General features: G+C 42.5%; 2 protein-coding genes across 3 annotated transcripts in view; one reads left to right on the top strand and one right to left on the bottom strand.

Annotated features, from left to right (window-relative positions):
* The window catches only part of wnt5b (wingless-type MMTV integration site family, member 5b), an 83,063-nt gene that overhangs the window by 20,102 nt on the left and 49,715 nt on the right, over positions 1-13,246 (bottom strand). The window lies entirely within an intron of this gene.
* fbxl14b (F-box and leucine-rich repeat protein 14b) lies at positions 10,564-13,169 on the top strand. The gene has a single exon (XM_023417961.2). The coding sequence runs from the start codon at positions 11,207-11,209 to the stop codon at positions 12,407-12,409; it is 1,203 nt and encodes a 400-aa protein (XP_023273729.1). The 5' UTR covers positions 10,564-11,206; the 3' UTR covers positions 12,410-13,169.

Genomic DNA, 13,246 nt, shown 5'->3' with positions numbered 1-13,246 from the left:
TTCCTCTTCCAAAACACACACATATGTACACACACGTGTGCAGCAACAAACTGCCAAAAGCAGCTGGCTGCGGGTAAATTTACTGCTTATATCATCCTAGCGCACACACACACACACACACACACACACACACACACACACACACACACACACACACACACACACACCCCGGGGGAAATGCAGTGGGACTTGGAAGCAGCTGAGAGGGGCTTTGGAGAGGCCGTAGTTTTTATATCTCTCTCTTTGTTTTTCACTTTACATATGTGGTTGCACGTACGATGATCTGTGGAATCCCGTCCTCTTTTATTCTGATTTTCACCCATCATCACTTCTTTTCCTTCCCCCATCTCTCCCTCCCTCCCTTATTCTACTCTCCCCCTTCCTCTTTCTGCGTCTCCCTTCGTCACGCTTGCTCTCCCCTCTCCTCCTTCACCCGCTCCATCTCTCTCTCCCCGTCTCTGTCCATCTCCTCCCTCCTTCCTTCCCCTTCATCCATCCTTCTGTCAGCTGGCAGAAGATGAGTCATGCCTCTAGCTGGGAGGCTAAAACTCTCTCTCTCTAAATATATCTTCTCTATACTTCTCCTCCCCACTCTTTCTACATCTCTTTCTCCCTCCTTCTCACACTTCTCTCAGCTCTTCATCACCATCTGTTTCTCTGCGTCTCTCTGCTTTGTTGTGTTGCTCCAGCGCCGAGCTCTCTCCTCCTTCCTCTCTCAATTTCTTTCGTGCTTTTCTGTTCCTCTCTGTCAGTCTGAAAGTCAGATTCATCAGCCGTTTATAATTCTGTTCATCCCTCTCTATCTTTCTCTCCTTCTCATCGTCTTTCTCTCTCTCCAAACACTGCACCCAGGCATCCATAAAAAGCTGTTCTCACGCTCCCATGTCTCTTAACTGTGATGATGTGCCTCCTTTTTACTCTCCCCATTTGTTGTATATACAGTAACTGGTTACTACAATTCATAGAGCACCTTGTGTCTCCACCTGAACATTTTTCATTGAATTCAGAGAATAAAGAAATATACAAACACTGTATATGTGTTACCTAGTTATTTGTCCATATCTTCATCTCTTTTGTTCATTTGCTGTTTTCAAGGTTAAGAGGGAAGTTTCAACCTCAACTTTTAAGACATGAAAAGAAGTTCTTACAGTGCTCACAAAATTTTAATTTAAAACATCTAAGATTCATTGACAACTGGACAAACTCTACCTGCTGAGGAAGATCATGTGCTATGATTAAAAGACCCTGATGCTACTAAATGAACCTCATGTGTTGTGGCCGTTTTTACCATGCTCCGAAATTCCAGGCAACACAGTCTGCAGTATCATGTTCTGACTCGTGTTCCAGTGAAAACCCAGTGTACTCACACTCAGGCAGGAAAACATGAACGAAGGTTTATTTCCATATTTCAGCGTCACAGTAGATGATTCAATCTTACAACTCTGTCTGGTCCATAACCGACTTTTCTCGTAGAGCTAAATCCGTCATATTTAACATTGTCAAAAACTTATAACGATTAAACGATCCAAACTTCGCTGACTTCTCAGCGTTTCATTGACACTGCCTTATCCAAAACACCAAACTGCTTTACGGCATAATAACCTGTCACAAATTACGACCATAAAACTGTACACTTTACAACAAATAAATGGAAAAGAAGTGTAACCTTAGCATAATGCACTATTCAACTTAAACTACACAACTAAAACTATTATACAGACTTCAATACATTCGATTAAATAACATGTCCTAGCAGCATATTTAATCAAAAATAGGTTATGTACATTATTGTCTCTGACATTATGGTTGGATTGTTTTGTCAAATCAAATCCCTTTTCAATCAAATTCTCAATCTCATTTTTTTTCTTAGCTGAAAGTCTCAACTCAACCACTATTTTTAGTGCTATTACCATCAGCTGCTGCAGGTTTTAGCTCATGGTTGTCCGACTAGAAGTCACATGGTGTGAAGTCACATGGTGTGATATTGCATTTTGGTTGGCTTTAGCTAATTTGAGCAGGTTGTATGCAGTACCAGTTATAAAATATATGAAATACAACCAAGTGGCATGGGCAACATCAGCCTTAAGTTCCTGGAATGTTGACATGTTATTATCTATAATCATCTTGCTGATTTGCTGAGGGCCATTGTACTAGAATGGTGCCTCCAAACAAAGGTGGTTGGATCCATCTAATCTGGTTGAAGAATATAATAGCAGGAGTCTAAACTAATAAATAAGCCAAGACTGACAACTGAGAAAGCAATGGCTGGCCTCATTTGGCACTGGACTGGAACCCTGGGAGAGGCTGAGTTCCTGATCAGGAAGCCCAGGGAGAAGCCACTGTGGCTGGGCCAGATCCCCTGATTTCCCCCCTGGTGCCCTGGAGCTCTGCTGGTCAAACTACACTGGTCTCCTGATCCCTTCCCTGGAGAAATTAATGCACACACACACTACACACACACACACGCACACACACACCCTCAAACATGTACAAACAGATTTGCAAGCATACACAGACGCATGAGCATACTCACGCAGAGACACACACAAACAGTCTGACACACACATACCAGTACAAACACACACACACACACATTTTTGTTCTCTGCCTCACTCACCCATATATACACACACACACACACACACGCGCACGTGTGCACTTCCAGTCAGCAATGAATGTAAAAAAAATAAACTTCTTGATGCTCTGGGTATGTAAAACTGAATTTTTTTGTGACACACACACACACACACACACACACACACACACACACACACACACACACACACACACACAAATATCAACAAGTAAGAAGAGTTTCACGAAGACACACATACACACACACACCTACGATATGAAGCGGTGCAAGTCTCGGCTGGTCTGGCCTGATTTACTTCTCGCCTCTGAATTGATTCATCTGGCCTATAAATCCCTGGGAAGCCTTGTACTGTGTCAGGTCAGAAAAAACACACAGACACACACACTGGTGCACACAAACTTTTATAGGCATGTCTTTTTGGTTCTCCCACTATTCAACCAACTTTTGGTGAGTTTGTTTTGTTTACCATTGCATGTGTGTTAACTTTTGTTTCTCATAAACTCACTGCTGTAATGTTTAATTCAGACACATTTTGGGAGTTACGGAGGAGCTGAAACTATAATATCTACTGTATGTAGAATGAGAGGAGTCTCTGCAATTCATAGCTGATATACTTGATGTTTTGGATGATTTACTTCACCAAACAAATTTTATGTGGATAGAAATTTTGAAACAATTTGGTTCAAAACTCATCTTGTGCTTTACTGGCCAGGAGTGGCAGATGAAAACACATGAAAAATCAAAGGATGGCACATCCTTCAAATCTGACATCAATACAATGTGATGGATCTAAATTTGGACTTAAACGTCTGAGATTATTTAAAATTTCTCTGATGTGGGATGAGTAAAATGATGAGTAAAAAATATTTTGGCGGCACATTAAGTGATGAGTCATCCTTGTCTTGATACTCTTTTCATTTACTGCTATTTATGGAGACACTTTGCATTTTGTTCAGTTTTGTTGATATTTCCCTTATTTTGTTTGAGAAATGTCTCAGCTTTATGTCTCTATAAGTTTGGTATTTTTTTTTGCTGGAATGCAACCGGGGCAGTTCTATAATCGCGAAAGTCAGTGAGTGACTGACTGACTGAGTGATCACAGTTGAGCGATTATCCTTCCACCGTTGGTCAGCCAAATGCGACGTGACTGAGCTGGATGTTCCCCATTGTCATGATGAAAATGAATTGACGCAAACAGGTTCTATTAGGCGGGTGGTCACAGTTTGTCAACTAAGCACATTTGTTGAAAGATTATAGAGACTTTTTTTCAAACAAGACAGAGTATAAACTTAGTATATGGCTGGACTGTGTATGGGTTCCAAGACCATAGCGTCCAGTCTGCTCTAAAGAAGTAGCTCGTAACTCTTGTACTGTAAATGCAACTATGACCGAAGCTCAAGACTGGTAAGTAATAGCTGTTAATTCTAACACTGACTATGTAGCATTAGCAAAACTTACAAACAGCTCCTTTAAGCAGCTTTAAAGTTGGACAAATCAACTCATTACACACAGTCTGATAATGTCACATGTGTGGTCTTTATTTTCTTCCAAGCTATATAATGTTTACACTGAGTGAATAATTTAAACCCACTACTACTTTTTTGGGCTTTCAGCTTTGCATCACACTGAAATATTTTATATATCTTGTTCATTACTTTTACACATTTCCAAATTTCATACTAAACAAATCTTCCATCTTTGGAAAAATTGGGATTGCCAAATGTGGATTTGATGGATAAATCCTGTCCTGTGTCTTGAGTGAATCCCAAGTGTCTTACAAAGGTTACACGCAAATAACAACTTGAACTTATTGAACATATGCGGTTAAATCCTTGGAATATGTTTAATCTTGGAAGAGGACTCAGTTGTTGTCTCCTTCAAACTTGACTGTGCTTGGCCTCACACTTGCCTTGAACACAGTTAAAGGGATTTTACCTCCAAGTTTGGCTCGTGTATGTCCACATCAAAAAACCTGCCTAGTGCAATTTCTAAGATTGAAAATTAGCTGCTTTCCACCTTCATGGCTGCTTGCACAAACACAAACAGAGAGACAGAGTAAAGACTGGCCAGACAAACACACACACACACACACACACACACACACACACACACACACACACACATTAACACACACACCAATATGCAGCCTATTCATGCCAACAGATGACAGAGTGCATTGAGAAAATGCCAAAATGCTGACTACTGAGGGAGAGAGAGCACACGGGCTGAAAAATCTCAGACTGCAGAGCTGGCAGAAAAGAAAAGCATTGTTGAGGACACAAACACACACACACACACACCTAGGCAGCCTGTGTGGTGCAAAAACTGGAGCAGGGTGGCAGTGTATAACACACACACACACACACACACACACGCACACACAGCCTGTGAGGCATTGTGGCGAGACGGGCGCACAGACGAGCTGTCAGAGAGAGACGGAAGAGAAAGTAAACAAAGAGGAAGGAAGAGAAAGAAACACAGGTAAAGAGAGATGGAGAGGGATAAAAGAAAGAGAGAGAGATGCACAGAAAATGGATCGCCTGGTGATGACCCTCTGTTGTCTCCCTCTTTTTGCATCTGCTCTCCCCCTTCTCCCATCGTCTACATTTTGTTTTACTGACTCAACTTTTTCTCTTTCGCCTCTCACCTGTCTTTTCAGTGTTTTACCTCACTGTTTGTTCTCATATTCATGTCCCACCTGATACCCCCACCTCTCTCTAGTTGGTGTAAAATTCAGAAATAAAAGGGGATGAATTAAAAAAAAACCAATGAGATGGAAGAGAAGGAGTTAGAGACAAAGTGCCTGGTCACACCAGAAAAAAAGAAAAGAACATCTCCTTGTGAAACAGTTGGTGCTGGAAGCCTGTTGACATATCGTCTACTCACAGGGCTGGCAAGAAAGCTAACCTGTAACAAGTTAACTAGATGGCACATAGTGCTAACCAACCACAACAGCCTGCCAGGCTAACTGGCTTACAAACTTCCAGTTACAAACAGTTTTTGGACTATAAGTTTCTGTCTCATGACAAGTCATCTGTTTATATTTTGGCAGAACAGCATTATGAAAAAACTGCTAAATAGTGCAAAATAATCAATAGAATATCTTCTTCCTTTTTGGACTCTTTGGCACAATGGGCAATTCGTCAATGGTGTAAATTCATTCAATGTCGACCAAACGTACTAAATTGCGACGATTGCATTTCAGTTAGCGATGTTTTTTGGCAACAAAGGTTCCCAGAGAGAGGCAGAGAGGAGCTTTGAAGGTAGGTATATAATAGACACACACGCACACATACACAGAAACATACGCACACACACACACACTGTACTGCACAGGTGAAGCCCCAGTGAAGCAAGGAAACACCTGAAGGAGCATAAAAGATTCAACACTTACAGTGTACAGTATGCAGTGTACACACACACACACGCACGCACACACACACACGCACACACACACACACACATATACAAACAAAGGTTTAGTGTATCTCAGGGCACTAGTGCATTGTTACTGTCTGCTTTCTCTTTCATGTGCTGGTGTGTGTGTGTGTGTGTGTGTGTGTGTGTGTGTGTGTGTGTGTGTGTGTGTGTGTGTGTGTGTGTGTGAGGTGAGGAGAATCTACAGAGTCATGGTAATATCCATTCAGGACGGTGTCGGCTTTCAGGGGGACATGTTGACACACGCCCACGTAACCTTGGCAACCAGCAATCGCTGCGGGTGCAGATGAAGCACGTTGTCGAGGCGAGCAATTATCCAGCAAGAGCCCTCCCCTGAATCATCAAATACAGACACATAAAGTCCCACAAACACACACACACGCAGAAAAGGAGACACACACACACACACACGCACACACACACACCTGCACATGATGGGTCACATGATGAGTAGAATCTTAGAAGAGGTTCTAGAACACTTAAGGGGGATGACACACACACACATAAACACACACACACACACACACACACAAATACACACACACACACACACACACACACACACACACACACACACACCTGCATGCCAAATCTGACTCTTGGCATCATTTCAACATTTCCTCTTATCTCTTCTTTTTCCCTTTGAGCCCATTTTTCAAACCTCCATTTTAATATTCAGAAAACAGCATGTGGCTCTCTTCATCCCTACTGATGCATCCTCTAAAAATACTCTTCCTCCCTTTTCCTGTGACCCATTCCTTATTTTTTTCCTCTCTCACTTTTCCTCTCCCTGCCCTCATCCATCCATCCCTCTCGTTCTCCACTCTCACTCAGTGTGAGTGCAAGCTAGGGCCCAGCGGGTTTTCCAAGAGAGGTATGACACACCACAGCAATGCGTGCGCGCACACACACACACACACAGATTCACACACATGCAGCTGGGATATGAGGGAGACAGAGGGAGACAGAAAAACAGAAAAAAAATGCATGCTGAGCAAGTACACACACACACACACACACACACACACACACACACACACTGATACACTCACATAGGCAGGTCATGCAGAGAGAGGCTCAGCTACTGCTGCTGAAGAGAAAGCCTGTGGCACACAGACCCGCCTCACTACTCTTCTTCTTCTATTTATTTCTCTCTCCTTTACCTTGTCACTCCTTCTTTTACCTTTCTTGTCTGTAATTGTCTTGCTGTACAGGTAGAAAATAACAAATAATAGAGTCAGCTGAGTGACTTACTAATGACACACACACACACACACACACACACACACACACAGGCACTTCTGGTATTAAAAGGTTCGCTAATAACCTCCTACACAACACAGTCTGGTTGGCAGTCTCAAAGCCACATTGGCAAGGTTTTATTTTCCTTTTTGAACCCAACTAACATAAATTTGTCAAGACGACTGCTCCAAAGCCAAGTACCAGTGTACAGTTTGGTTTAAAATAAATAAAATTAATTTGGGTGAGGCAAATAGAATCATGGTTTTTGACCAAACTAGTTTTTGTCTGCACCACCTGGTAAATCCCAGGAGGTTTCTCCAACAATCCGGCCACAGCAGTCGCCACAGTTTATCCGCATGTTCATCTACCACCCTGTTAAAAACTCAGGGTGTTCGCACTATCATTATAAAGCTTGGTATTCATGTCAGGATCTCTATTTTGAAAATGCATGACACACTCTTTGCTCGGGTACCAAGGACGTAGGTGTTGGCAGCCACAGGGGACAGTGCAGTTAACTGCTTTGTTTTTGCCCTTGATGAAGTTACAGGATATATGTTGAAAGCAGAGAGAGGATATTAAAAATAGTCACCAGACAGTTTTGGTCGATTTTGAATGCTTTGTTAAGTTTTAAAATGTTCAGCCATTGCTTTCTTTAATCTGACCCATGTGGGCAAAAATCATGATATATCAAGAGTTAATATAAATAAGCCATTTCATATAACTTAAATTGATTAATAATAACCTGTAAAAAAGTACCTTATAACTCCCTTACATCAAATTTATTATAATATGGTATTTTGACAATCTATAACAGAGTAGTGCTGCTCGCAGGTTCAGGTTAGAGCAGGACTAAAGACCAACACTACAAAGAAATGAACTACACAGATTCAGATATATGATGTATGTTTATACATATATAGTGAAAGGAAAACATGTGAGGCCACTTCTGATTACATCATAATACCTACTTGTGTTTCATAAGTATGAATATGTGAGTTAATACTGTAACTGTGGAATATGTGTTTTCTTCTGATGTGGACTATTAATATTATTTTCTTTAAAAATCTGTGTTCGACTTGGGCAATATTTTAACCAAAAAGACAGAGACAAATATGGGTTTAAGGGTGTGGAGGAGAGATGATGGGGAGGAAACAGTCTTTACTTTGAGAAATAGATAGTTACAAAAAGAGTGAATTTTCTACTAAGAAGACTGCAACTTTGGAAAATATCCATTTGATGTGACTAACTTTGACTGCCATAAGTGTCATATTAGCTTTGGCTGAACTTCAGGATTCAATTTTGCATGGAACTAAGACTGTGGATTCTTACACTGTAGTCATGTTAGGAGGGGATAGTAACAATTACAGCAACCATCCTTATCCTTTAAGGAGAAGGAGAACAGAGAGGATGAGAGGGAGAAGTGGAAGCGAGGAGAGTTGCTGTCAGTTGTGCACGGCTGACTCTTTCATGTAAAAACGCCTGTTCCTGCAGCTCCTCTCCCTCCCTGTTATCCTTACCTGATCACTGTTGCCTCTCTCCTCCTATCACTCTCTCTGTCTCTCGCTCTCTCCCTCTCTTTCTCTATGTTTCTCATCAGCTCTTCCTCTCTCTCTCTCGCTCCCTCTCTTTTGCTCTTTCTCAACCACTCTGCCACACTCCACTGGCTTCAGCAAACGGCTCCCCTGTCATATTATCACACACACACACACACACACACACACACACACACACACACACACACACACACACACACACAGTGACATGGACAGATACAAGCATATAAAAAATATGGGTTTACATGCAAAGGCCACATATGTTCTACTGTCTGTGCCTACACACATGCACATAAAGACAGAAAAACTCCAGCCACACAAACATGCACACAAATACACAAATAAACACACACACACACACACACACACACACACACACACACACACACACCAAGGCTACTAAGGGGGTGACAGAGGCCCACTGCAGGGGATGAAAGTTTCTGGTTGGTTGAGAGAAAAAAAAGAGAAAAGCTACACAGTTCTCTTTCTATACTTTGATACATTAAATAAGCAACATCTCCTATGTGCTATTACTTTTATACACATATACACTGATATACTGTCAGTACCATCAGCTGAGACTAAAATAAAAAGTCTTCAATTCAAGGGTCAAAACATAAGCAATGCCAGATGTGAGACAACAGCTTCAAAGTGATTATTTTGGTTCTTTATGAGAGTCACATGAGAGAATTTAAGTTTTTTTTTTTCTTTTTCACACTTTTACAGATTATTCTACCACTACAGTCATTTAAGGACACTTCAGCCCTTTGTAAAAAACAAACAAACAAAAACTCTTCATTGTACATAATGTATTTCATCGAAACAATTTCCTAACAGATAGAGGGACACACAAGAGCTCAGATTAAACTGGCAAATACTGTAGTTGGTTGTTTATCCGAAGAGTGTGTGTGTGTCTGTGTGTGTAGCCTACGCTCATTTTGCAAGCACACTGACATAAACTGTGATCTCTGGCTTGAGGCTTTGGCAACACTGTGCCAAATACCAAGCCAATAAAGCATGTTGAAATTAATTAAAAGAGATTTGCTCTACATTGTTTCCACACATTGTCAAGAATATTATGAGCCGTGTTGTTGTTTTATTACAGATATTCAACCACACTTTTCAATATTTGAGAGATGGAAGGTTGATTGATGGTCCCTGGGAATGTAAATTTATTTTCTGGTTTTGCAATAAAGTTAGTGAACGAGGAGACCAGATAGAGAGAGGCTGTTTACATGAGACAAAGAACGCTGTATTCTGTGCTGGGGCCGTTTTGGAAACGCTCTTTTATGACTATTTCCACAACTACAAAATCGCAATAAAAATGACTAAATGTTCATGCCAAGTAAGCGGACTGAAAGGGGCTTCTCCGTTTGGCCTTCCTGTGTTTCCTGTGTGGTCCGCTCAAAGGGTTAAAGCCCAAAGTGAACTGAATTGTAAGAAGTTGGTTTCCAAGGGAAACTGTTCGCACCGTTCCAGCTGAGGCGGGACAGACCAACTGCCTGACACGGCGGGGGTAGGGGTGATTCAGTGAGATTACAAATTAATTCCGCACAACATCGTTTATTAAATATTCACATACACATTTTATTGTTCTGTCAAATCATTATAACATTCATTGTAACGTTATATCTTATTTAAACTGTTTTCGACACGAGAGATTAATACTATTACTTGCTTTCACCCCTCCCGTACAGCCAGAGTGCTGGGGTCCCTGCCAAGTCGGTTTGAAAAGAGCAGACAAAGGCTTTGAGCTCAGGACGCCCCTCTCTCTCTCTCACTCTGCCTACAAAGCCAACCTAGCTCTATCTTCTCTGCTTTTCTATCATGGAAATGTTTTTTAATAGGTGGCGTTAAGAGTGTTGGTTTTATTTTTACTTTCTTATACTGAAATGTACGACCGTCTGGATCCCCGCTCGCCCGAGAGAGGAAGGCTTTTTGTAGGTATAATACAAGGAAGCGTCGTCTGAGAGAGGGAGAGAGAGGGGGAAGGATTGACGCTTTTTCCTCCTCTCCTCCTCCTTCTTCCTTTCGCCCCCTCTCCTCCTCTTTTTGGCGGAGAGAGGGGTTGAGGCAGGAATAAACGCTTTTTTTTGTTTTTTTTCTTTCTTTTTTTTTTTTAAATGCATTTGAATCCTACTGCGCAACCAGACCGGATCACGTGGGATTGGAGAGAGTTGGATCGATTTTGCACAGTTCAATGTGAGAAAAAAGAGAGAGAAACAAACAACTCTTTCTTTTTTACTTCTGTGGATAACTGGGACTGTTGATACTTTTTGCATTAGTGCAAGAGAAGGGGGGTGTTTTGAGTGGGATCCTTCTTTCAGCCTTGGAGGTGTGGAGTATTAATTCTTATATGCCTGGGTTTTGAAAAACAATGGAGACGCACATTTCGTGCCTCTTCCCGGAAATTTTGGCCATGATTTTCAGCTATCTGGACGTGAGGGACAAAGGCAGGGTAGCCCAAGTGTGTATCGCTTGGAGGGACGCATCCTACCACAAGTCAGTGTGGAGGGGGGTGGAGGCCAAGCTGCACCTCCGCCGGGCCAATCCCTCCCTGTTCCCCAGCCTCCAGGCCAGGGGCATCCGGAGGGTCCAGATCCTCTCTCTGCGCCGCAGCCTGAGTTATGTGATCCAGGGAATGCCTAACATTGAGTCCCTCAACCTGTCCGGCTGCTACAACCTCACAGATAATGGGCTGGGCCATGCATTTGTGCAGGAGATCCCATCACTGAGGGTTTTGAACCTGAGTCTGTGTAAGCAGATCACAGACTCCAGTCTAGGCAGGATAGCCCAGTATCTGAAGAACCTGGAAGTACTGGAGCTTGGTGGCTGCAGCAACATCACAAACACTGGGCTTCTCTTGATAGCCTGGGGCCTCCACAGACTCAAGAGCCTCAATCTGAGGTCCTGCAGGCATGTCTCGGACGTGGGGATTGGACATTTGGCGGGCATGACCCGCAGCGCAGCAGAAGGTTGCTTGAACCTGGAGTATTTGACTCTCCAGGACTGTCAGAAACTGACGGACCTGTCACTCAAACACATTTCCAAGGGCCTGACCAAGCTCCGGGTACTGAACCTGAGCTTCTGTGGGGGGATCTCAGACGCAGGGATGATCCATCTTTCCCACATGGCTTCCCTGTGGAGCCTCAACCTACGCTCCTGTGATAACATCAGTGACACAGGGACCATGCACCTCGCCATGGGCACCCTAAGGCTCTCTGGGCTTGACGTTTCCTTCTGCGACAAGATAGGGGACCAGACCCTGGCATACATTGCCCAGGGGCTGTACCAGCTAAAGTCCTTGTCCCTGTGCTCATGTCACATCTCTGATGATGGGATAAACCGGATGGTGAGGCAGATGCATGAGCTGAGGACCCTGAACATTGGACAGTGTGTGCGCATCACGGACAAAGGGCTGGAGCTCATAGCTGACCACCTGACCCAGCTGGCGGGCATCGACCTGTATGGATGTACCAAGATCACCAAGAGGGGACTGGAGAGGATCACACAGCTCCCCTGCCTTAAAGTGTTGAACCTGGGACTCTGGCAGATGACAGAGAGTGAGAAAGTGAGGTGATTGGAAATGTTTTTTTTTTTTTTTTTTTTTTTTTTTGTGTGTGACTGTGTGTGTGTGTGTTTGCCTTTTACTTTATGGATGGGGACAGAGGGGGACACAAGGAGCAGGAGGGAGGGGGGCGGATGGGTGGGGAAACATCTTTTCTTATTTAAAAAGAGGGAAACCTTCCTTTCCCTCATGTGTAAGGAGTGCTTCTCCCATGTGACCAGAATCTTGTGTCCAAATGTTTTATTTTTCTTTCTGTTGGCCTTGCAGGATCTAAATTAGTGTTTGATATAACTTAATATTCTGCCTGGTAGGAAGCAATTAAAACTTGCTTTTGTTGTGAACACATGAAAATCCCTATTAGCAATTGTTTTGATCTCATATTGAGTTTTAATATCTCATAAATTCTGACATTGGACTGGAATAACTTCAATGCATATCAGCTTGTTTCACACATTTCAAAAGTGTCATTATCTTCATACTATTAGAATAATCTGCTCCATTTACTGACACTTGCTTCCAGAAAATTCTTGAAGTGAAACTTGTATCCATTCAAACTGGCACATTCCTTTTTCATTTAAAGCAAAGTGAGGTTTTAAAACTTGAGTATGAGACTTTTATTTTTACAGTGAGTCTGGATTTGAGACATTTAACGACTAATCTCCGCTACAGCCATCACGCCTAAAAACATTTGGCTACCTCGTATGTGGTTGTTTTCAAAGGGTGTATACTGTTAAAAAAAAAAAAAAAAAAAAAAAAAAAAGAAGAGGAAGAAGGAAAGCGAGAATGAGAGACTGGGAGAAAATGTGCCTAAAGGGACTGTGTCTGCCCCCTCCCCCATCCCCCCATCCC

This window comes from Seriola lalandi, unplaced genomic scaffold (assembly GCF_002814215.2).
Source record: "Seriola lalandi dorsalis isolate HSWRI2012SDOR001 ecotype SW California unplaced genomic scaffold, Sedor1 jcf7180002054579, whole genome shotgun sequence".
In the NCBI taxonomy this organism is placed as follows: domain Eukaryota; kingdom Metazoa; phylum Chordata; class Actinopteri; order Carangiformes; family Carangidae; genus Seriola; species Seriola lalandi.
This window is presented reverse-complemented; position numbering and strand designations above follow the sequence as displayed.

What these genes read in the sequence shown, in the direction of transcription:
- fbxl14b (XM_023417961.2), top strand. Translation starts at nt 11,207, where the DNA reads ATGGAGACGCACATTTCGTGCCTCTTCCCGGAAATTTTGGCCATGATT.